This window comes from Dermochelys coriacea, chromosome 19 (assembly GCF_009764565.3).
Source record: "Dermochelys coriacea isolate rDerCor1 chromosome 19, rDerCor1.pri.v4, whole genome shotgun sequence".
NCBI classification, from domain to species: Eukaryota; Metazoa; Chordata; order Testudines; family Dermochelyidae; genus Dermochelys; species Dermochelys coriacea.
Genome location: NC_050086.2, coordinates 2,648,082 through 2,673,439, shown reverse-complemented (window position 1 = coordinate 2,673,439; position 25,358 = coordinate 2,648,082). Strand labels below are relative to the sequence as shown.

At 53.4% G+C, this 25,358-nt stretch overlaps 1 protein-coding gene across 3 annotated transcripts; it reads right to left on the bottom strand.

Moving 5' to 3' along the window:
- Positions 1 to 999: 999 nt before the first annotated feature.
- Positions 1,000 to 21,810, bottom strand: CSF3R (colony stimulating factor 3 receptor). Of its 3 annotated transcripts, none has more exons than XM_038377650.2 (15): positions 21,674 to 21,810; positions 20,200 to 20,499; positions 19,471 to 19,594; positions 18,360 to 18,547; positions 16,639 to 16,793; positions 14,500 to 14,653; positions 13,374 to 13,456; positions 12,799 to 13,012; positions 11,736 to 11,927; positions 10,481 to 10,582; positions 9,770 to 9,916; positions 6,726 to 6,866; positions 5,619 to 5,709; positions 4,933 to 5,014; positions 1,000 to 4,238 (listed from the first exon to the last, which is right to left on the bottom strand). In XM_038377650.2, exons 1-15 carry the CDS (start codon positions 21,738 to 21,740, stop codon positions 3,702 to 3,704), a joined length of 2,577 nt encoding a protein of 858 aa, XP_038233578.1. In that variant the 5' UTR covers positions 21,741 to 21,810; the 3' UTR covers positions 1,000 to 3,701. The 3 variants fall into 3 exon arrangements, with proteins under 3 accessions (XP_038233578.1, XP_043361814.1, XP_043361815.1); XM_043505879.1 differs by having other exon boundaries at positions 1,000 to 4,235; XM_043505880.1 differs by lacking the exons at positions 18,360 to 18,547; positions 19,471 to 19,594; positions 20,200 to 20,499; positions 21,674 to 21,810 and adding an exon at positions 17,033 to 17,516 and having other exon boundaries at positions 16,639 to 16,907.
- Between the last annotated feature and the right edge of the window lie 3,548 nt (positions 21,811 to 25,358).

Here is a 25,358-nt window from a genome sequence, read left to right as displayed (position 1 = left end):
GCTCCACGCACCCTCCTTGTGTCACCCTTGTCAGTTTTGCTTCGAGGCTCATGGTCTGAACTACGGCAAACTCTCAAAGTAAACTTAGAGAAGAGCAGCCAAAATTCACACTGAAATGCGAGTGTCACTTGGTTTCAACACCAAACGTTTTAAACGCCCCAGGTTACGCAAAGCTGGGAGAGTGGAGTCAATAACGGAAGCTGAGCCAGGTGGGTTTTGGCTGGTTGCAGGTTTCCTAATGTGAGTTTCACAGAAGCAAATACAAGGTTGATTTCCTGCTGCCCTGTGTCTTGTGCAGCCATTTACCCCAGTGCACAGTGGGAATGAATTATTACTATTCTGATTTGATGGTGTTTCACACTCACATTGCACAGGGTAACTGATGGCACATGGAGCAGAGAAACAGAGAGCCCAGCCAGCAAATCTCTTTTCTCCCCTTGCTTTGCAAGTGTCTTAATAATAAAGATTTTCAAAGTCAGGCATCTGTGGCTGACAAGTCTCCTTTCAGCCTTGGTGTAGTGTCATTTCTCAGACTCTTAGCGATGACATAAAGTGTTTTGAATTTTGAGCTGTGATCTGCCTGCTCCAGCACGGAGCTGCTGCTGGCCTGCACAGTGTGAACATGCCGGGGCCTGGCTTGCTTGCCTCTAGTGTCCCTTTCAGAAAACCAGCCTTTTGCAGGAGCGCTGGACTTTGAACGTCACCTAGGGCCTGATTTCCAGAAGTGCTGAGCACCCTCATCTCTCATTGACTTCAGCTGGGTTTGGGGGCTCTCAGCACCTCAGGAGATCAGGTCCATACTATGTTGCCCCCCCTACCCTTTCCAGCAGCTAGTTCAGGCCTGGCTTGGAGAGTAATAACAGCAATGATAGGATGGGTGGATACGTCACTCCTGCAGTAGAACTAGAGGGAACAGAACCCCCCCACCCCCTGCCAATCTGCCCATGAGAGGAGAGCAAGAGGTGACAGAACCATTGCAGCATCACAGAAACAAATACACACAGCTGGCAAACACTGGATTTCAGAACATTACAATGACATGTTCAAAGGAAACAAACCAAGGTAACATGAAAAAAAAAAAAACCCTAAAGGGAAACCTTCCCTATGAATTGTATACGACAAACGGAGCCGGAGTCGGAGCGGTTGCTGGGGCAACACATACAGGTTTGGAATGGTTATATGGCTGTACAACACTTTACCTGCGAAGTATCGCCAGTCCCCACTGCCACATAATAACTGTTTTATTGGCAGCCAGGACCACCACACAACAGTCCCATCCAGTGCAATACTGACAGCAACCGAGAGAACTGGCCACACGCTGAAGCACAGCACACCCGGCAAATGGCTTGATTGAAAATCCTGAAAGGAAATAACCCTACTGCTAATGAGCGGAGGTCTGGTGCAGCTTGAGAAACCATTGCCTCGCAGGGTGAGCAGAGATTGCTACTGGCTACATTAATGCTTGACAGCAGCTAATGCTGCTGTGATGCGAGCAGACCAATAACTTCCTGAGCTGGCAGTCAGGATGAGCAAACTGGCTCAGTGTAAAGAAGGGTCTACTTGAATCACTGCCCAAACCCCAACCCTGGGGGAGTTTTGAACAAGCCTTAAGAAGCTGCATTTCATCTCTGGGCTTCTCAGGGTGAGCTGGGGCCAGTTTTGCTGCAGTGCAGCTTCTGCTGCAGCATCCCTTGCCCAGCCTACTCCTTCCAAAGCTACGGAAAATCGCAACGCTCCAGCTCCGAAGCCAGCCCAATCGATTAAAAAATACTGTTTCAAAAGGTAAACAGGCTAGTGGCGGTTCCGGTGCTGGGCTGGCAGGCCAGGAGACTCAAAGCCTTAATTTACCTGCCATCTACAGTACTGCCTCCCTGTAAAGCTGTGGTATTTGAGCACCTCACAATCCTTTAGGCATTTATCTCAATGACACATCAGGAGGCCAGATGGTGCTTTCAGATAGGGAGCCAAGGCTTAGAGAGACGAAGGGTATGTCTACATTGCACACACAACGTGGGCTCTGACTCAGGTTTGAGCCCAAGCCCTGCTTCTGTCCACACACAAACCAGTCTGACTTGGGGGTCAGCAAGCGCTCAGGACCTGGGTCCTGCTGGGGGGGTGAGTCAGAGCCTGAGTCCCGCTGAGTGTCAGGTCCGAGCCCTGTCATTTTGCAGCGTGGCTGCAGGCCAAGCCACAGATCCGAGTCAGAAGGGCTGCGTAGTGCGGTATGGGCCCATTAGAACGGCTGTGAGACCTGGGGCCGGCAATTGTAAACCCAGGTTTACAATGCAGTGTAGATGCTCAAGTGAGGGCTTGGAATTATCAAGTCCACAAGCCCAGGTCCCCCAGCCCTGGGTTTACACTGCAGAGTAAACATACCCTTTGTGACATGCCCAAGGTCACATAGGAGTGAGGAAGGGAACCAACCCCATCCTAGGCTAGCACTCTAAACACTGGATCATCCTGCCCCCCAGTGAACAGGCACAGCCTGAGCAGCGGCAGGGCACATGTTCTTCACAGCACCCCAAGCCCTTGGCTGGACATCCCACCTCACAGGCTGACCGGTGAGTTCATTATCCCTTTTGGTAACACAGTCCCACTTGGACACCCAGTTCATTTCATACGCCAACCCTTAAAGACCCATCAAAGGTCCCGACTTTTGGTCATTATGGACCTAGGTTAGGTTTGAACTGGTGACCTAGCAGTAAACAGCTCAGCAGCTTAGTACCTGTCCCCTGGCCTCAGATAGCTCTTGCTGCGCTGACTCTTTGCAAATGTCCCCAGGGTAACAAGTGAGCATGTTGAGAAGCAAATAGATAGCATAACATTAACTTGGGGTTTAGAAAGTGCAGTGAAGTTTCTCAGCTACCCATCTCCGTGAGGGCCATGTAGAGCCGTGGCTTGGTCCTTGCCAGAGAACCCCAGGTAGCTGGATAATGAGCTTAAAAGACTGTTCATTGACATTTCCTTAGAAGATATGGAGCTTTATAAAGTCTTTAGCCAAGTCCGTGGGGCTCCCTCCCCTCCAGGGCATCACGGGGGACAGTAGCTGCAGAAAGGAGACAGCTGCAGAGCAAGTCTGGACTCCAGAGCCTGCAGCCTCTGCATGGACTCTGCACGCAGCTGATGTTCTGTTTTCAGGGATCCGCCGTCCTTCCTCTCTGCATCATAGCCACCTTCCCCCAGCTGCAGATGGGTGCAGCACCTTTCGTAAGTCAGCAGGGCCCTGAGTGTCGGCCAGCGGGACTGCATGGGATGCTCTCTCCCTCCGTAGGGCTCTCTTCAGTATTCCCAGCCCTGCCGGCCTGGGGAGAAAGAGACTAGAGGAGCTTTCGGGGAAGGTACTTAGGGCCTGATTCTGTGGGCTGCAGAGTACACTGTCCTCGCTGAAGTCCAGAAGAGCAGAGCAGACAGCACCCAGCTCCTCACTTCTCTGAGCAGGATCAGGACGTGAGCTTCCGCCCCTGCCAGCCAGGGAGCCAGACTCTGATTTCCTGCAGGGCGGTGGGATGCACCACCCCTGGGCAGCTGGCCAGCCCTTCGCCTCCCCAGGGCTCAAGGCATGTCAATGCTTTGAGAGTATGTGGTGCAAATGCAAACAGCAGCTTGGTGCCTACTCCATGGAGTTTTTGGGAAGGGCAGGGGCTGGCCAGGAGAGACGCATGTCTGTTTGAGCTGCCCATTCTCCTGGCCTCTGCAAGGCGCTAGAATCTCTGGAAGTCATGCAGGTCCTCAGCCCCGTTGATTTTCAGGCCCTGCAGCAGGGGGAAGTCGATCAGCGGCTCCTCCAGGAAGGCCGCGTCCCCCTGGGAACTCTGGCAGTGCACCCCGGCCTGCGGGGCCCCGTGGAACCACAGGTTCTCATAAAGCTTGGGGCTGGGCGTCGACTCGCTCAACAGGGGCTGAGTGGAGTCGGAGCGAAGGTAGAGGGGAGATGGGACGTGCTGCTGCTGGCCCCTGTAGCCGTCTGCAATTATCTTGGCGTACTGGACGGCGTTGACGTTGGCGTTGACGTAGGAGCCCGGCCTCGCCTCTCTCGGAGCTCGGCTGCCACTCGGCAGGCTGGAGCTGCTGGGGTGGATGTAGGATTTGGGGAGGGCCGGGAAGCTGCCAGCAGCTCCTGGGACAGGGTCCTTCTTCCCCCAGAGCGGTGCCTTCTTCTCGGCTCCTTTTTCAAGCACTGTGATGTCAGAAATGGTCACCAGGCCAGGCTCCCTCGCGCTGGCTGTCTGGAAAGTCTCCTAGGAAACAGGCGTTTGCTCAGGGAAGGCCGGACCGATAGCGAGGTGCGTAGCTTTGGCCCCACCAGCCCCACTGCAGGGCACAGCCCTCTCCTGACTGCTACCGTCTCCCCTATCGCCCCTTCTCAGTACCCCTGAGGGGGGGACACTCTCTGCACCACCTGCTCACCCCAGCCTTTCCCAGCCCATCTGCTGCGCAAGCCCCTCTGACCCCCCCCGCCCCCCGTCCTGCCCCTCTCCCGCCAGGCTCTGTGTTCTCAGCCCCACTGCAGGGCCCAGAAGCGGCGCTCCTTTCCATGTTGCTTTGGGGCCTGGCTGCAATTTCACCACGGGGCCTAATCCTGCAGGGCCCTGAGTAAGTCAGTGTTCTGCATTTTGCAGGATCAGGCCCCATGCTTTGCCAGTTGAGCTGTTTGCTAGACCTGGCTGCCCAGCAGGGCTGAGCCTGCTACCAGGCCCGGCTGGTAGATATGAAGGAGCTTTGCTAGGCTGGCTGCTGCTGATCCAGCTGCTAGTTTCTATTCTATTCTACTCTGGTGCTTAATCCCTGCCCATCGCAGTGGTGTCTGGCCTTCTCACCAGGGCACTGTACAGTCTCCCAGCCAGGTGCTCAGCTGGTGAGGGGTGACTCAATATTGTGCTCTGGAGTCAGCAGTGATGGGGGAGGACTGGTACCTGCCGGACCCTTTCTTACCTGCTGTAGGTCGGCCGGCACCCACTTGCCTAGGCTGCTGTTAGCTGGATCCGGGACGCTGGGCCAGAACTGATTCTTCACCCTGTTGGTCACATAACAAAGAAGCTCAATGAGACGCCGGGGGGCTGCTTAGTGACAGGGCTGCTGGCCGATCGGTCTGTCAGGCCTTGGGTTCTTGGGGGGATTGGCAGAGACTCAGCTGGCAGGGTGAAATCCAGGGCTCTGGGGCTGTGTTTGTGCAGCACCCAGTAGAGGCTCTGGGGGCTGTCATATCACAATATAAATAGTAACTGGAGGCAGTGCACTGTTTGGCTCAGTGTCCTTCACTGCACCTGTGTGAGCCTGTCTCTGCCTCTGTTCAGATACCTGCCGTCAGTGAAGAGGGGCATCGTTCCTCTGGGGCTGAGTTCACAGAAGCCCATGGAGCTCCACTGATTCGTCCCAGCGTGGGATCTGGCCTGGTGTGAAAAGCACAACGCTCCCATACTTGTGAGTGTCCCTGAGCCGAAGGGGGAGGAAAAGTCTGCTCAGCCCTTTGACTCCAGCCCCCTCCACTGTCTGGACAGAGGTCGGTGCCCGCGTGTCGCACAGAAGGGCAGCACAGGTCACAGCTGCATCACGGGAGGCTAAGTGGCTAATAACGCGCTGCCAAGCCCATGGCGGGCTGCTGATCCACGGGCACTCACCTCCGATTCTTCCGGAAGCAGACGATTAATACTACGAGCAAGATACACAAGAGGCCAAAAAACAGGAGGAGATACTGGATTTCTTTCTCATCTGGAAAAGAGATAGGACCTGGGTTGTTCCAAAAGCTCAGCCCTTTGGATGAGGGGGTCAGGTGGGTGGCATGGCGTGACCGGAGTATTCCCCCGAGGTAGGTGGGGGTTGGGCAACAAAAATTATTCGGGATCTGGAACGGCTGCCATATGCTTGGAAAAGAGACGACTAAGGGGATATGATAGAGGTCTATACAATCATAACTGATGTGGAGGAAGTAAATAAAGGAAGTGTTATTTACTCCTCATAACACAAGAACTAGGGGTCACTAAATGAAATTAATAGGCAGCAAATTTAAAACAAACACAAGGAAGTATTTCTTCACACAACACACAGTCAACCTGTGGAATTCCTTGCCAGAGGATGTTGTGAAGGCCAAGACTATAACAGGGTTCAAAAAAGAACTAGCCAAGTTCATGGAGCATAGGTCCATCAATGGCTATTAGCCAGGATGGGCAGGGATGGTGTCCCTAGCCTCTGTTTGCCAGAAGCTGGCAATGGGCGACAAGGGATGGATCACTTGATGATTCCCTGTTCTGTTCATTCCCTCTGGGGTGCCTGGTATTGGCCACTGTCAGAAGACAGGATATTGGGCTAGATGGACCTTTGATCTGACCCAGTCTGGCCGCTCTCATGTTCTTATGATCCCGGGGTGCTTTGTGCTAAGCAGCTGGAGTAGACTCAGGAATTAGTCCCAGTTGCCTCAGCAACCCCCATGTGCTCCCCTGCCACCTAGGGATGGGCCAAGTTCACATGCAGTTTGGGATCCATCTGTCTCTAGAGTTCATGGGTATGTGTGTATGTATGTGCGTGCGCATGTATGTGCACATGCCTGTGTGTGTGCACGTGTGTGCATGTGCCTGTCTGTGTGTGTGTGTGTGAGTGTGAGTGGTGTGGTCCCAGGTTTATCTCCTCCCTCACCTCTGCCACATGGGCCACATAGCGCCTCTGATCACCGCTTTGGGCCCATCCCAAGTGCTGTGGGGTTCCCAAGTAGACCAAGTTCACGGCCTTACCCAGCGCTGGGGTCACCAGCGTCAGAGTTGTGCTGTTGGTGCTGCCGGCTGCTGTGGACGCCATTATGTGCACTTTATACATCATTGAAGGCAGCAGGCCCCTGACCGTGAAGGTGGTGAAGGAGGAGTTCACAACGGCACCTAGGAAGCAGGTACAGCTATTAGTGACCCTGAGCTCCCAATCCCGCCGCGCACTCACACCGCTTACGGACCCGCTCCTAGTCCCGGCATCACCTCCAGGAGTTAAATCCAGAGCTCTGCGCGTGTTCACCTGCACCAGTGGGTCTGACTGGAATCGAGCCCCCACCTCCTCAACAAAAGACAGGACAACAATGGGGAAGGGGAGAGGAGACGGTGATGAGGGAGAAGAGAAAATAAAACCCTGACCCCTCAACCATGTGACCCCCTGAAACCTCCCCCCACTTCCCAGACCTATAGTACAGCCCCCGACATTCACACACCTAGAGGAAGGATGGGCACTAGCCTGGGACTCAGGAGAGTTGGGATCAATTCACTGCTCTGCCATCGATGGCTTGTGTGACCATGAGTAGATCATTCAACCTCTCCTGCCAGATTTGCAAAGGGATTTGGGCACCATAGGTAGGTGCCTAGTGGGATGTTCATAGATTCATAGATTCCAAGGCCAGAAGGGACCACTGTGATCATCTAGTCTGACCCCCTGTACAAGACAGGCCAGAGACCTGCCCCATAATAATTCCTAGGACAGATCTGTTAGAAAAACAGCCCATCTTGATTTAAAAATTGTCAGTGATGGAGAATCCACCAGGCCCCTTGCTAAATTGTTCTAATGGGTAATTACACTCACTCTTAAAAATATATACCTTATTTCCACGAATTTGTCTAGGCTCTACTTGCATTGGATTATGTTAGATCTTTCTCTGCTAGACTGAAGAGCCCATTATTAAATATTTGTTTCCACGTAGATATTTATAAACTGCAATCAAGTTCCCCTTAGCCTTCTCGTTGTTAAGCTAAATAGATGGAGCCCTTTGAGTCTGTCACTAGAAGGCAGGTTTTCTAATAATTCTCGTGGCTCTTTTCTGAACCCTCTCCAGTATATCAACATCTTTCTTGAATTGTGGGCACCAGAACTGGACACACTATTAACGCAACAGTTGACCAGTGCCAAATACGGAGGTAAAATAACCTCTCTGCTCCTACTTGAGATTCTCATTTATGCATCCCAGGGTTGCATTAGCCCTTTTGGCCACATGGTCACATGTTCAGTAGATTATCCACCCTGACCCCCAAATCTTTTTCAGAATCACGGCTTCCCAGGATAGAGACCCTCATTCTGAAAGTAGGGCCTGCATTAGATGTTCCTAGATACATACATTTACATTGAGCCACATTAAAACCATAGTGTTTGCTTGCAGCCGGTTTCCCAAGTGACCCAGGTCGCTCAGAAGCAGTGACCTGTCTCTTTATTATTTACAATTTTTGTGTCATCTGCAAACTATCAGTGACGATTTTATGTTTTCTTCCAGATCATTGATAAAAATGTTAAATAGCATAGGCCCAAGAACCAATTCCTGTAAAACCCAATGGAAACACAGCTGCTCAGGGATGATTCCCCATTTATAGTTACATTTTGAGACCTATCAGTTAGCCAGTTTTTAACCACTGAATGTCTGTCATGATAATTTTATATCTTTCAAGGTTTTTAATCAAACTAGCATGTGGTACGAAGGCAAGAGCCTTACAGCAGTCTAGGTCTAGTACATCAACACTACTTATTAACCTTATCAACCAAACTTGTAATCTCAGCAAAAAAAGATAGGAAGTTACTTTGACAGGATCTGTTTTCCATAAGCCCATGTTCATTTGTATTAATTATATCTCCCGTCTTTAATTCTTCATTAAACAAGTCCTGTATCAGGCTCTCCATTATCTTGCCTGGGATCGATGTCAGCTGACAGGCCTATAATTACGCAGGTCATCCTGTTTACCTTTTTTAAAAATTGGGACAACATTAGCTTTCATTCAGTCTTCTGGAACTTTCCTAGTGTTCCAAGACTTATTGAAAAACAACAGTAATGGTTCAGCAAGCTCCTCAGCCAGCTTTTTTAAAACTCTTGGATGCAAAAGCACTTAGGCTGCCAGCCCTCATTGAAATCAACAGGAGTTCAGCACCTAGGTGCCTCTGAAAATCCCACTGTGTCTCATCTGCATTTTAGGTGCCTAAATACCTGTACAAACCTGTCTCTGAGTCTCAGCTCCTCACCTGCCCAAATGGGCATAAGAGTAGGTCTCTGTTTCACAGGAGGGTTGGGAGGATAGATCCATTAGAGATAGGGAGGTGCTCCGAAACTGTGGTGATGGAAGCTGTATAATACCTTAGACAGACAGATATAGCTTCACGGGGTCACATCCTGAGAAGTCAGTGGGGTGACACTGATTTACACCAGCTGAGGATCTGGCCCCATAGATTTTTAAAGCCACAAGAGACAGGACATTATAACACTCTAATCTGACTTCTGCATAGCCTGGGCCAGAGAGCCCCTCCCGCAGGGATTCCCACATTGCACCCAGTCACTTGGGGTTGAAAAAGAAACAACCTGCATGCCTGTAACAAGCGAACTCTTAGCAATCTCTAGGACTAAAACGTACCTTGAGTTTTAGCCACTGCAGAAATAGCCCCCTCTCTGCCCCTCCCCCTGCTGCTGTTCCCATTAATTCCATATTTCAGAGGGGACTATTACAAGGAGACCAATTCTAATATGCCCCAGGCCCATCTAGCCCAGCCATCAGACACAATGTGTCCCAGACACACCCCCATCTATCTCATCATGAGTCCCTAGCAAGAGGTGTCAGACAAGGTCACATTTGTAATGCGGCCCACATCCATCCCTGCTCCTGCCTTTAAGCATGTTGCATGGTGGGAGCTTTCTTGCTGCTGACAGGCCCTGGTGCGGGGGATCACGTTTGGATTACTATCCCTCCAGCCCATGGGAAATACAGTGCTACAAAGCACTGGGCAGGTCAACGAGTGCAAGGGTAGCAGTGAGGCAGGCAGGACTTACGGAGCTCATCCCTGGTGATGCTAGCCCAGAAGATGGTGTAGTTTGTGATGAAGCCGTTCTGCATCTCAGTGGGAACTGGGTCCCAGCTGAGCTCGGCGTGGGACTTGCTGATGCTCTTTAGGTGGAATTTAGGGGCACACGATGGAGCTGAAGTGGGAGAAGAACATGAAAGGTACAAAAAGCAGCCCAGGGCACTGTGGTGCAGATACTTATAGGGCCCCCAATATGGGCCGGAGGGCAAAGAGGCCTAGATAAGAGCAGGTATTTGTGACAAATCTGACTGACTGGAGGTCGGGGAGCCCAGGACCCACAAACCTTTGCAACTGAATGCCCTGTAAGCAGTGGGCCAGATCCCCAGCTGGTGTATGCCGGTGCAGTATGTCGGTGGGGTTACACTGATCTGCCCCCGCTGAGCACCTCACCCAAGGACTCTGGTTGTCTTGTGGTTCTTGCACGGTGATCTCTTGCAGAAGATCATTCTGCAGTTAATCCTCTGAACTGCCAAATTCCACAGAGCCAGAAGACACTTTTCATAAGAGCAGGGGTTTGGCCCACTGCCCTGGGCTGGACTTTCAGCACCCCCATTCATGTGTGCTGTTGGGCTGCTACCCTCCACCCCAGAGGTGGCTGCATTTCAGTCATGCTGTCTGGACTTAGTTTGTGAAGCAGTTTGGGGTCATTCAGGATGGGAGATGCTATAGAAACACATACCCTTCTCTTTTGAATAGGCTGTTGTGTGCAGGGGCAGCCCCACCGCGTCCGCATACAGGGGGTACACAGAGATATTGTATAGCTGGAAAGGTTCAATATTTTCTGGAAGAGAAAACAAGAGGAGGTGATTAAACCAGCGCGGCTACAAGCACTGAGAGCCCTTTACTCAATTTTCAGAAGCAGGGAGGGCACCCTCTGGACTGCCAGCATACCTTGCATCTCCAGTCAGTCAGACACCGCGGGTTGGCTGATGCATCAAATGTCTACTTCCCATCATGTACCTGGTACACGAGGCAGCATCCAAGGGGTTAAATGGCATAGCATTGACATTATGGGCATGAAAACAAACCTTGGAATGTACATGGTAACTGGAAGGGGGGGTCGCAGGATGGATACAGAGCAAAAAAGGGGGGTCGGTGGATGGATACAGGGCAGAGATGGGGGGGGTCGGTGGATGGATACAGCGCAGAGATGGGGGGTTGGTGGATGGATACAGAGCAGAGATGGGGGGGTTGGCGGATGGATACAGAGCAGAGACGGTGGGGGTCAGTGGGATGGATACAGAGCAGAGACAGAGGGTGTTGCAGGATGGATACAGAGCAGAGACAGGAGTGGATGGATACAGAGCAGAGACGGAGGGTTTGGTGGATGGATACAGAGCACAGACGGGGGGGGGGGTCAGTGGATGGATACAGAGCAGAGACGGGGTTGGTGGATGGATACGGGGCAGAGACGGGGGTTCGGTGGATGGATACAGAGCAGAGACGGGGTCGGTGGATGGATACATGGCAGAGACGGGGGGTTGTTGCAGGATGGATACAGAGCAGAGACAGGGGTAGATGGATACAGAGCAGAGACAGGGGTAGATGGATACAGAGCAGAGACGAGGGGTTCAGTGGATGGGATACAGAGCAGAGACAGGGTGTTCGGTGGATGGATACAGAGCAGAGACAGGGGCGTGTTGTAGGATGGATACAGAGCAGAGATGGGGGGTTTGGTGGATGGATACAGGGCAGAGACCTGTAAAATCGAGGGGCAGCTCAGAAACATGGGGAGTCAGAAGACACAACCCAGGCTGCCCCCCTTAAGCCCGGGCTGGCAGATCCCCTCCTAGCAGGAGTCCAGCCTCCAAGGTTACATGTGCTGTGGACAGACCTTAGACCAGTGAATCGAAGGGGCGAAAGGCCAGGAACCCACCTTTGCTGCCCTCCCACGCCCAAGGCTTCTGCCCAAACCCTGCCCCTTAGCACCCTACCTTGGATTAGTGCCTTGGTGGCACTCCTGTTCCACTCCACCTGCCAGCTCACGCTGCGGCTGGCTGGCCCCGGCAGGGATGTCTGGCGCCACTCCAGTATGTACCCAGTGGCTGTGGCTCTGGGGGCCTCCCAGTGCACCCAGAGGCTGTGCTCATCGCGGGGGGAAGTGTGGATCCCGGCCAGGGGCTGACCTGCGAAGAGCGTGGGAGGGCGCAATCAGGCACAGACAGTCACAGCCGCAGCACCAGGAGGCAGGAGGGGTGAGAGAAGCTGTGTGTGGGATACGGGAGGTGGGGGGCGGGAGGGCAGGGGCGGCATCAGAACCCGTGCTGCTGTTCTTTGAGCTCACTGCGGATTCGGAAAACCCAGAGGGTGCCATGGACCCTCTGTAGCCGCCTGGGCTAGCGGAGAGGGCGTGGGGCCTATGAGTCTGCAAGCAGGGGAAGCATCTTCTCTTGCCGAGCAGCCATGGGAATGTCAGGACTCACTGCCTGGTCTGGGGTCTCGCACTCTCCCCTTGCTCAGGGCACAGGCCTGGCCATTAGTCGCTCTCTTGTCATTCAAAAGGATGGTTCAGAGATTACAGGCCGGCTCCTCTGCTGGTGTAAACTGGTGTCACTCCATTGGCTCCAGCTGATTCACACCAGCTGAGGAACTGGCCCTCTGGCTAATCACTCTCAACAGACTTCACAACATGCGCCTGAGGCCAGCGTGGTGTCTGCCGGGTTTCTTCCCCGGCTCCCCTGCAATGTTCTGCAGCCCAGGAAGTGCACCGGGGAGCCCATCTCGGGGTCACTGCATGTCTGCGGGATTATGGAGGAGCCTAAAGATCACACTCCGACAGGCAAGTGCCTCTACTTATTACTGGGGCCGTGACCAAATACAGACAGTCCAACTTCTTGGAGCCAGACAAAGGAGTGACAGGGAGGGCTCCTGGCCCATGTGCAGTGGAGCTGAGAAATCAAAGGGTTTCTGCAGAGCGGAGCCCACCTGAAGGTGCTTTCAGGGTTTCAGAGACATGCTTCTTTGAACAGACTGCAAGGATGTCTAGCGAGCCCCTACCTTTCTTCTCAAGGAAGATAACTTCCGTTGCTGCAGACTCGCCTGCTGAGTTATAGGCTGCGAGATAAACTCTCCTGACCCCAGCCAGCACAGAGAAACTGCACTGTGTCTCTGTCGTGTTGCAGACAGCTGTTAGCTCCACATTCCTCTGTCTGGGATTCAGGGAGACCCAGTATCCCAGGATCCTGCCATTCATCTCGTTCCGCTTCAGAGCCTGCACAGAGCGGGTAGAACCGCGGTTGGGTTAGTGCGGGGCCCCTGGCCTGGGGCCAGAACCCGTTGTGGAGAGCACCATGCAGGGCTGATTTACTATGTTCGGTGCTTAGCTCCTAGGGGGACGGGTCCTATAGAAACAACTGGAGCAGGGGAGAAAAGGATGGGGCAGACTGTCCTAGCAATGGGGAGCCCAGGACACGGACAGGGAGTTCAGATACAGGGCTGTGGCAGTCTCAGCGTGTCCCATGATAAAGGGCTCACCTATCAATTCCCCCACAGACAAGCCGTGGGTAATAATAGGGGCCATCGTACAATGAGCCACGCGTGCATTCTGCTATTAGGGTCATGTCCAGCATTACCTTCCACAGCAGGTGAACCTCTGCTCTCTTCCCAGAGTCCACGGGAGTCATCTTCCACCACACGTCCAGCTTCCCTGCAGGAGCTAGGCCATACAAGAAGAGAGGGAGGAGTGGGGGTTTCTTTCACCCGTTCTTCCCAGCTGCCCTTTACTGGTACACATGTGACAGACCCAACACCGATGTGCTGGTCTCAGCGGATCAGGACGTCACTAAAATTCAGTCTTGCACCTTCTTCAGCCGCAAGCCCCCTTCCTAAGCCTGGTCTACAGTCACAAGTGTGCCACAGGAACTCTGCCAGGGTAGTTACATTGGTACCGTCCCCATGTGGGTATAAAGGTGTCCGATGCCAGGTTAGTTTCTCCGGATAGGAGAAGAGGAATAGCTGTACCAGGACAAGGCCCCCTTAGCCCACTATAACTGCACCCACGGGTATAAACAGATGGGTAAAAGACCACACCCCTAAAGGACATTGCTTTACTAGGACCACACCTGTGTGCAGAGCAGCCCTTAGACCGTGGGCACCTTCGGGCAGAGCCCTTGTCTCCTCGTTGTGCACCGAGCTGGCCCATCGCCCAGCAAATAAACACTCGGAACAACACCTGCCCCAGAGCAGAAGCCAGGCCACGTGGGAGAGTGAAACTGGCCTGACCCACGTGCCAAGGGCAGTAAATGGGCACTGCTCCCAGCATGGGGCGCCTTAGAGACCCACTGCAAACGCCAATAAGCAGGGGTCGGACCCCAGGCAGCCCTGGGCCTTTTCCTTTGCCCTCCCCAGTGCCGCATCACCAAGCTCTGTGTGTGTCACTTTGTCCTTCCATCCTGCCCCGGTCACTTGGCAAAGCCCCAGCCCCAGGTGTGCTGTGGGATCACAATGCACCAGCACTAGGGACGCTGTGGGTTCCCAGCCCTAGGGCTCGGTCCGTGGTCTCTCGGTTGAGGCTGCTGGGGTGGGTATGGGGCAGCAGTGAGGGTGGCTCTCTGTCGTGTTTGTTTCACACCAGGGCCTCCCAACAGCCCTGGCATGGGAAGGACTCTCAGCCAGGCCCTGAGTCCCTGAGCCTGAGTCAGTCTGAGCCTGCCTGTGCGGTGGTATCGTGGTGCGGCTGGTCCCCCTGTCAGGACCCACCTTTCTCATGAGTGATGAAATTCCACTCCGGGCTCCACTCGCTCCAGTAGCCCATCGCTGTGACCCGCCTGCAGCGCATCTGGAAGCGATAATCCGTCCCAAAGAGGAAGCCGCAGTGATGGGTCTTCAGGTTGGGGCTGACAATGTCGGGGACCTGGTTGCAAAGTAAAGCAACATTTTTGGGAGCTCTCAGAGGCAGCCCCATGTGGGGTCTAGCTCAGAGGTGGCCGGGTCAAGGCCCCGACCCTCCCCGGCTTGTGCCCTGCGCGTCATTCACACCAGGGCAAAGCACACCGAAGTGGGCGTGAACAGCTCCCTGGGGTAGCCCCTGACAACCCGTTCTGCTGTGGCAGCCTTTTGTGGATGTAACTGAGGGCATGAGGGGCTGGCCCCGTGGGAAGCCAGCCCCGCTTCTCTCTAGATCCTTCCCAGCAAAGCTTTTTCACCCCTCTGTGGACAAAGCTGCACAGCCCACTGGAGACGGGTCCAAAAAGAAGAGTCACACACAGAGTGTGGGATCTGATGGGCAAAGTCCACTGCGGCCAGCAGATGGGTTTGGCCCAGTAAGGCAGCCTTCAGACCCGGGGGCAATCGGTGCCTGAAACTGCTCCCAGAGAGCCCCGCTCTTAAAGGCCAGGGCCAGGCTCCAGGGGCTTGGCTCCGCGCACTCCCCTGGGGAACCCCATGCCTTTCGGGCGGAGTGGGGGGTGTTACACCTAAGGGAGGGGAGAATCAGCCCAGGAAACTTGTGATCTAAACAAGGGAATGGGGCTGCTTCAAACTAAAGGGACATCTCCAAAGGAAATCTGTATTGCAGGTGCCAGGGAGCGGCGCGGAAACGGGCTGGCGGCGGGAGATGCATTGATGGGGCTGGAGCAGCACAGATGAAGACGAGATTGTTAGTGGCTCCGAGAGGGTGGAGTTCCAAGCTGTCTGGCCTGGATCTCTCTGCTCTGGTCTCTGCTTGGTGGGGCAGGCGCTCAGCCTCGCTCCACTGCGGTCAATGGGCCAGATCCCCAACGGGTGCAAAAGTGGCTATTGATTTGGAGCCACCAATCGGAGACACCTGAAAGGGGCCTGAGTCTCAGAGGGTGGCTGCTCAGCACTTTCTGAAAATCCAGGCCCCCAAATCACTAGCCACTTTTGGAGAATCTTGGCCCCTGTAGCTGGTGTCTGCCCCCCGCATGCCGTAGGCTGGAGCGGTCAGAAGGCCTTGTCACTCCAGATTTCCAAGTGCTCAACTCCCTTTCTGGCATCTAAGCAAGTGGCCCGATTGTCCAAAGAGCCCAGGGGGCTGGGCGTGAGCTCTGGAAAATCTGACCAGTGTCACAATGGGAGTTGTTGAGGGTGGGAAATTTGTCTCCGATGGTGGTGGTGGTGGTGGGTGGGGGGGGGGGGGGCTGCGCACTTGGATATCCAGCCCTGAGCTCTTGGGAAATCTAGCCATCGGTGCCCAGCAGGCTGCCCCTCTTCTGTGCTCCATCAGCAGTGGGCACAGGGTGTTTGGTGAACCTGGTGATCAGGGGAGGGGGCGGAGGGTCAAACGAAGGTACTGGAAGGGCAGAATAAATCTCTGGACTACCCATGCAGCTCCTGAGTGGCAGGGTGCTGAATGGTTACAATCAAAGAGCAAAAAGAAAAGGAGGACTTGTGGCACCTTAGAGACTAACAAATTTATTAGAGCATAAGCTTTCGTGAGCTACAGCTCACTTCATCGGATGTAGCTCACAAAAGCTTATGCTCTAATAAATTTGTTAGTCTCTAAGGTGCCACAAGTACTCCTTTTCTTTTTTGCGAATACAGACTAACACGGCTGCTACTCTGAAACCAATCAAAGAGCAGACATTGCATTTTAGGAGTGGGGGCTTGAGGGGGACAGGAGAGGTTTCCTTCCCTCCTTCCAAACAGGAGAAAGAAGCCAATGGCTCATTTCTCTCCCCTCAGGAGCCCGCCGGAAGAGCAGCTGGAATCTCCCAGTTTACAGATGGGAAAAATGAGGGACTCGCAGTCACCCCATGGAAACAGAGGCAGGAACAGATCCCAGGAGTCCTGGCCACTGGACCATACTTCTTCCAAAGGAATACAGCCCCATGGAGCAATGCCCCAGCCAGCCCCCCTCTCCCGGAGCCAGTCACTCACCAGAGTCCATCCAGGGTCCTCATGGGTCCTGTAGCGGAGCTCACACTGCTGCTCTATGTGGGAGCTGGTGGGAGCCCCTTCCCAGGTCACGGAGATGCAGTCAGTCTGGACAGGGACTGACCAGATGCTCTTTAGGACAGGTGGATCCAGTTTGGCTACAAGGAATTGAGATAGGTAGCTAGCTAGATGGGGAAAAGCACAAACCACAGCCCGGGCTCGACCCCACTCATCGTTTGCTCGCACACCTTCTCCTGCAGTCAGTGGGAGTTGCATCCGATGAAGTGAGCTGTAGCTCACGAAAACTTATGCTCTAATAAATTTGTTAGTTTCTAAGGTGCCACAAGTACTCCTTTTCTTTTTGCGAATACAGACTAACACGGCTTCTACTATGAAACCAGACCCTGGAGTTCACACGGGGGATCCCAGCCATCTATCTGATCTGATTTAGGGTTCGTCTTAATCCTGGCTCTGGCTTTAAACCCCGGCGAGGTGAGTAAGAAAAATAAATGGTTAAAAGAATGCAGCATGAAAAGACCTAGGGAAATAGAAATAATCTGACAAGGAGATGGATTCAATATGCAAATGAAATGAAATAATCTCCCGTGCATGAGTCTCAGGGCATTACATGGAGACTGATCCATAATTGCAGTAGGGGAAAAGGGGCCAATCAGAGATTGAGGGACATGTATTATTATTAATAATTGACAATACCTCATTAATTAATCTTTGCTTTGACAGTCCTGTTGTGTCTTTCCTCCTGAAACCTCTCAATGCACTTTTTCCCCCTCCCCACTCTGGAGAGGAATTACCCTACCTAGTGCTGTAATGCTGGGCTGACATGAAGCAGCTGCTTAGCAGAAGGGCTCTGTGCTGCGCCTCAGAGCAGGGAGAGAAGCATCATCTTGCATCAGCCAAAACCGCCTGGAAGGGGGGGAGTGCAGTGAGCAAGTTATAACGACTGCACTGCAATTTGGCCAGGATGTCGGGAGTTAACTCCTACTTAGTAACCTCCCCCCAACACCTACGGGCTCTGGTAACAGAAATCCCAGTACTGATATAATATACCAGAGTTTTGCCAGTGGCTTCAACAGGGTCAGGATTTCACCGGCAGAACTGAGCACTTAGGGCCTGCCCAGTCAATGGAAACTGACTTTGATGGGCTTCGAATCAGGCCCTTAAACAGCAAAATAATAGTAATAATGATACATCGTATTTGATACGAAGGTTCCATTGATCAGTAGTTTCCGAAGGGTTAATAAATGACTCGCTGATGTTTCAATACATGAGCGAGACAAGGCAGGTGAGGTAATATCTTTCACTGGATCAGCTGCTGCTAGTGGAAGGGCCAAACGTTCGAGCTGCACACAGCTCAAGAAATGGCTAACCACCTGTTAGCGGGACTAGTTAGTTAACAGGTTGCTTATAACCATCTATAACATTTTGTGCTGAGATGCTTGTAACCACCGATAACACATCCTACTCACATCTATAACCTGCTTAGAACGGCTAGCAATCCTTTATTAACCCTTCATAAACCATTTATAAATGGAACCTTAAAATAAAGTGTGAGCTAAGAATCTGAAGTGTTTTAATGGGACTTGGTCTAACAGAACTAACTTTCCTCTCTCTCTCTCTCTCTCTCTCTCTCTCACACACACAGTTCTTTTGTCCAAACTCTGATTTAGATGGCTACAAAGGAAGCCCCCAGCTCCGTTACACACCTACATCCGTGGGGTCGATGCACAGATGCTCAGACTCAGCTGTGCCCAGGGCATTCTGGACGGACACCCAGATGTCCATTTTCTGGTACAGCTGGAGAAACCTGCGGGGAATGGTGCAGTAGTTCTGGCCGGCTTGTGGGATACAGTCTGGGATCACCTCCTGGGAAACTTCACACTGGCCTCTGCTCCTGCCGTGCAACGAGACAGGGTCAGTCTGTAAGTCCCCACTAACATTCTGTGTGTTCTCACTGGAGACCCATCCGCCCAAGCTAGCAGCCTCACCTTCCTCTCAATTTGCACCCAGTGGTCACACCCAGGGACGTGGAAATCCAGGGCAGGTTCTGTGCAGGCACAGAGGGACCCTTTGAGCAACACTCAAGGGTAGACCAGAGGCAGGGGAAATACAGTTCTTGAAGGGAGATCTCAGTTGAGCAGGCTCAGTCAGCTGGACCACTGGCATGGAGTCAAGGCTGGCCTCAGGGAGAGGATGGGCTCCTGCCGGCAGCGACTCTCTGAGGTCCAATCCCAGAGGCTGGATGTCAAAGGGAGGCTGGGATCAAGTCTCAGTGGCTCTAAGTTTGCTCTATGGTGGATGCCACTTGGCCATGTGGTGTCAGGAGTTCTCAAAGTGGCCAATAGCGGGTGCTATAATCTGGTCCCGCTCGGGGCTTTGGGGGCTAGTTCCGGCACACAACTCTGAACAATTATTGCTACACAAGGTACCAACGGGTGACGCTAAGCCCTGGGACTGTATGGCCAAAGGACACATCTGAGGCCACAGAGCCAGGGAAAGCAACAAGGGGCTTGTACCGAGCAGCCTGCAAGACTTGGTATCCCCCGGCGCACAGATGTCTCCAAACAGTCTGCAGAGGGCTCGAGGCCTCATTGCTTGGGGCTTTTAAAAGCAGACTGGACACAACTCTAGATATTTGTGAGGAACATGCTTTCCTGGCTGCTGCTGGGTGCAAAGGGAAGGAGGGGACCCAAATGGGCCCCTTTCCCCTCTAATTTCCAGGGCTCTCCATGTGTGATGTGCAATGGGCAAACAGGCCTGACCATGGCCCTGCTGATGAATAGGGAGCCATGCATGTGGCTGCGGCTCAACACTTACTTGGAGCTTTTCAGAGCCACTCTGGCTGGGAGGTGTCCGTCCAGCCCAGGGTCCCATCGGCACGTCAGGCTGTTCTCAGTGAGGTTCATCATACAGGTTAGATTGTCAGGCTTTGCAGGTGGATCTAGGCAGAAAGCAATGGGGTCAAAGGATCTGAGATCCGCGGAGTGGCCCTCCCAGGTCTGGGCAGCTGCATGTCCTTGAGCACCATCGACTGGCCCTGTGTCAGTTAACTATTTACCTACCTACAACTGTAAAACTCTCCTGTAACATGTATAGAGGAAACCCAGGCCCGAAGCCTTGGAACCCCAAGCCAGGTAGCAATGGCACAAGCTTCTCCCTCCCCCCACTGCCATACCTTGCCAACCTGCACATGACCTCAAACGGACCTCCCCTCCCTCACGCACCGGGAAATAATAACCCCCTATCCCATCTCTCCCTGGCCAAAACAAGAAAGAAGTGAGAAGGTATTCAGCACCAGATCCAGCCAGCCTCTTGGAGACATGGCCGAGGGCAGTCTGAGTGACCGTGCCTGCAAATGAGGTAGTGGCCCCTAATTGCCTGCCCCCACTGGGCGTTCAGTTTTACCCAATTTGCATGTGCAAACACAGGGGTTTTGGTGCAAGGAAAGGGATGCTGGTGCAAATATCAGGAGGAAGGGGATGTGCTATTTGCACATGCTGGAAAACATGGCCCTTTGAGTCGAGGCCAGAGGAGGGCGTGACTTACAGCCTGCGTGGATCTCCGCCATGCCTATCCGTTGTGGCGTGCCATTCCACACCACGTAACACCACAGCTTGGCCCTGGTTCGGTTGAAATGGCTGATGGTGAGATTGGAAACTTCTGTTCCTTCAGCGCTCTTGTGCTGGCTCCCTGACATGGACTTGCTGTCGAGTCTCCATGTGATCTGGATTTCCTCACCTTCCAAACCACTGCAGCGGTTGCTTTGGATGGTGCAAGAGGCCGTGACTGTAGATCCCAAGAGAGTGGTGGGTGAGTCCACTGTTACCCAGCCACAGGCTTGGACTCCTGCAGAGTGAGAGAGAACAGCACATCAGCGTGACAGGGTGTTGGGCTTACACAGAAGAGGCTGCCCCTCTGGCCTGCTCCTTCACCGGCATGCCGGGAACTCCTCCTTGCAGCCTGAGTGTGTTACTCTTTTTTCCTGAAAGCCAGCCCGATGTTTAGAAACCTGGGCTCCATCTCGCCCAGTATCTCATCTCCAACATGGGGCGAGTGGTGCCAAAACCCTGCAGTTATGGGATAACCTGCCCCAGGGAGAGGTTTCCCCCAGCCCCTGTTGGTTGGCTGATGCCCTGAAGGAGGAGACTTTATACTCTTTCCAAAGTTCTATGAATTTTAACCCTTTCTACAGCAAATCTGGATGGTGGTGTTAGCTAGATAAATGTCCAAGCCTTGCTTTGAATCCTGCTAAACCCTCAGTCTCAAAGAGACCTTGTGGCAGGGAGTTCCATAGGCTAATGGTGCAAAACAGTGTTTGCTTTTGTCAGCTTTAAATTTGCTGCCATTAAGGTTGAATTTTTCTTTCCCAAATGGAGATTTTAAGGAGCAATCACATTGCACAGCAAGATCTTAGTACCAAAGAGGCCATGTTAGAGTCTGAAATGGCAACGGAACAATCAAAGGGCCAGACATGCGGACAGTGTCTTTTGTTAGAGCGTGAAGAGTACCAGCGCAGGGACTCCAGCAGCTCCAGCATTGGCTCGAAGGACGGGGATGCCGCCCAGGCTCAGGGGTCTGTCCTAGAGGATCACACGTTAGGAGTGGGGCCTTTGTTGCTTTTGAGCTCTTGTTGTGCTCGGTCCACGGTCACTTCAGTGGGGCTCTTCACTTTCAAAGCCCTGAGACATTGATCTATCATTTCATTCCTGGCTGGCGAATGGCACTGGGCTGGGAAATTCTCCACTTATCTACAGATCCAGGGTCCAGTACCGTCAGGGCAGGGGGACCGTCCCACCACTCTTCTCCAGCCTGACCTGGATTAGCCACCTCTCCATCAGGCTAGTCCCCAACACAGTCACTGCCTGGCCCCCTGCTGCCACTGCCTGTCAGCACCGAGTCTGGGATATGGGACACTAGCAAACTCATTCCATGCTGGCCACAGAATTGATGTCAAGTGCATTTGTACGGAGTCAGGGATTTCCCAGTTCCTCGCTGGGAACCACATCCCTTTGAAACTCACCTCCCAGGAGCAGAAGGAAGAGTGTGGAGCATCCCAGCAGCATCCCAGAGTTCCAATGCATGGCCATGATCTGATCCTGGGCTTTGGCATCACCTGGAATTCACAGACTGAGTTCCCTTTACAGGCCCGGGATGATGGCTGCGGAGATGGGAATGTGTTCAGATTAACCTGGCCTGGTATAACCCTCATCAGAGACTTTCTGAGTTACATAGCAGGCAAAATGTACTGTGTTCATCCATCCATCCATCTATCTATCTCCATGCACCCCCTATCTATCTATCTATCTATCTATCTATCTATCTATCTATCTATCTATCTATCTATCTATCTCACACAGACACACATGCTAACTGGGCATCTGACACATACATTACATTTGTATTTCACAAAGCAAATTTCATTTTGCACCAGCACCCTGAGGCTGTGAATTTCTCCCTTGGTCTGAGACATTTGGTTAATTGCATCAAAGCGTTTCCACACCGTTCACATCCTGGGAGAGCAGAGCCAAGCACAAATGCTCTTGGTGCTGACCCGTGTTACAGATGGAGGTGGCATGTGACGGGTCCTCTCAGTGCTCGCCCGTGGTACATACAGACGTGAGCGTGTTCCACGCCCCTCCAGCTGTTCCCATCGACTATATTTGGGACAAAGAGGCTCATAGGACTCAAGGCTTGTGTGCCTGCAGCCTGTCACTGCCCATTTTCAGGCCACCTCTCTGTGTCAGAAACACATTCACATAGCCCCTCCAGCCCCCTCCAGCCTGGGAAATAAAGTAATTCGAGTGGCTGGGGGTACGGCAATGCCCAGGGTGAGCGATTGCCTCTTGGCTCAGGCAGGACTTGCCCCACTCAGGTCTGAGCTCAGGTGGCCAGAGCCACAACGTCCACCCTGCTGTTTGTAACACGCTAGCTTGGCCCTGCAAGCGCGAGTCTCCATCCAGGCTGGGAACTCGCTCCCAGCAGCTGGGTAGGCACCCCCTTAGAAAGAGGCCCCTGCTGCTCCAAGGAGCTTGCAGCCTGTACAGCCAAACCTCCCCCTCTAGAGCCCCGGTGCTGCCTGGGCTGGCAAAGAGCACAGAGAATGGGAAAGTACCCTGGCAGTAAACCAGCCCCATGTGTGGAGAGAGGCTAGCATGACCTTCGGCCACCAGCGCAACCCCAGCAGCCAGCTCAGAGCTCCACTCAGCCACACACAAGGCAGGCAGGTCCCCCGGCTCCTGCAGAGGAGGGACGGCCGTATTCGTGTCCAGATGTGGCACGCTGCAGTGCCAGGGTGGTTTCACCTCCCATGCCATCCAATGGGTGGGTTTAAGAAACATGAAAGGTGGCTCGAGGCTGGGGTTGTTTATAGTCTTATGAAAGGAATGAATGAGGAAATGCCTCCCTACTTCATAGGCCACATCTGCAGGCCACTGGGATCTTGCCTCCCCCTCCTCTGCAGTCTGTACATCCTCTAAACTATTTTCAGTTTCTTCTTCCCAGCCTGCCCCTGCTCCCCCATCCTCACCCCTCCCTCTGCTCCTGAACCCCAGACTGCTGGGTCCTAGGTTCTGACTCCCTCACCTGCTCCTTGCTGCCAGTTCCCACCACGATTGGGGCTGGATATCTGGCTGCTCCAGTGAGTCCCATAAAAGGATCCCCTCGGTGGGTGGGGTCAATGGTGTGATAGCCTGGATCTGTGGCTCATGGTGCTCGGTGATGTGTGAGAACAGTTTATTCCATCTCTCCACCCCTGCTACGGGGAAACGAGCCAGGATAACACGTCTCAGCTCCAAAGCACCGCGCAAACTCTGAACAGCCGCTGAATGATTCTGAGCCGCAGCAGCAGGGACGGCGCTGAACGCCAGGACCCCCAGATTCACAAGAATGCATCGTTCGCCACCTGTTAAAAGGGGGTTGATCCACCCCGAGCAGCTTTGGCCAAGGACGGAGTCAAGCCAGAGCAGTGGGATCCCATCGGACGTTCTGTACAACCCAAGTTTGAGTCGGCACCCAGCCAGCATGAGCTCCATCCCTTACCTCATCTCAGCGTCTCGTGCTGCACGCGCCGGCTCCCTACTCCCTCGCAGGACCGGCCCCTGGCTCCCAGGAGAGCAGAGTGTTCCAGCTCTTCTCTAACATGTTGCTTTCACCGTTAGTTCCTCAAAAAAGAAATAAAATAAAAAAAAAACAAAAAAACCTACCAACCAGTGCCGTTAATTGTTCTGACTTTCAGAAAAGGTGATTGCAAAATGCTTCCCCGCAGGCAGTATCTGCCTGGCTTTATGGCAGGAAGGAAGGAGCACATCACACGCAGCTAGTGGCTGGGGAAAGGGCTCCCTGCTCATCCTCCCCCACTGCCCACCGAGCTTCGAAGGGAGTCCATGAGCGGCTGGGATGGGGCAATAATGCACTGGTTTTCTGTGACCGGCCGGAGCCAGCCTGGCCTCTGAGGGGCTGGCAGGAGGAATACAGCCTCCAAGGGGCCCTGGAGCAGAGTGCAGCCTTTGGGAGGGGCTGGATGTGCGCTTTAAGTGCCCTTGTTTGTACAGCCCAGTGCACTGTTCAAGGCAGCATGCTGAGAGCTCACAACCACCCTGCTCATCTGCTGCACGTTCTCCAGGGCTTTGCCCAGCCAGTGGCACCCTGGGGAGAGCCCTGCCATCCCCCAGTCTCCACCTTTGGTCCCATGGCCAGGCCCTTCCACAGCTCTTAGTGCCAGCTCTCCCCTCACCCCACACCGGAGAATAACCCTCCAGGGTCTCTACCGTGAGTGCTGACCTTGCCCACCCTGGGTGGCACTCCTGATCCTCCCTGGGGTCTGCTTCTGGGTCCTTCCCAACAGAGACTGAATGGGGAAGGCCTAAATCCAGGATTATCCAGTAAGAGCTGGTGGAGCGGCCGTGTGCTGGGACACAGGGTCCTTCAAGTCACAGAGCCATAGAGTTTAAGGGCAGAAGGGACCTGGTCTGATCATCTGGTCTGACCTCCTGAGGTATCAGAGGCCACCGAGCCCACTCAGCACCCGCCCGCTAAGCTCAGCTAGTGTTTTCTAAATACCCAGCGTTTCCTGCACCAAGGTGACAAGCGGGTGGGCCCTAGCAAAGGCTGCCAAGAAAAGGGGAGACCCACCTCAGCAAAGTCCCTGTGGGTTTGAGAACATATCTCCCCCCAGCATAGCATGTGCTCAGCCAGCTCTGTTCCAAAAGTCCCAGGGGCTCAGGAGAACTCGCTGATGGCTTTGACTCACCCCAGGATGTTGTGGGGTGCACAGTTCAGGTGCCACTGAAGTGGAAATCAAGACACAGCCTTGGCTATGCCACTGCTGGGATTCACTCCAAGAATTCCCCACTCCAAGTCCAAGCACAGCTCTTTGGGGCTCCCTACCACCAACCTTTGGCCATGCTGAGAACTGGCCATCTAATCCTTTGTGTCCCGCCTCTTTGCCAGTGTCTACCCAGGACAATACTCTGCTTCTCACCCCAGGTTGATTTTGTTTCCTTAATAGCTGCTTGTGAGGGGCTTTGTCAATAGCTATTTAAAGTCCAAATCAACAACATTAGTTGGTTCTCCCTCTCCAAAAACTCTGTAGATTGAAGAGGTGCAGTTTTCCCTTTACGGAGCTGGGCTGGTTTGTCCCTGTGGGATCGCGTTCATCTAGGCCTTTCAGAATTCCATTTAATTACAGTTTTAACCAGTGTTCCTGG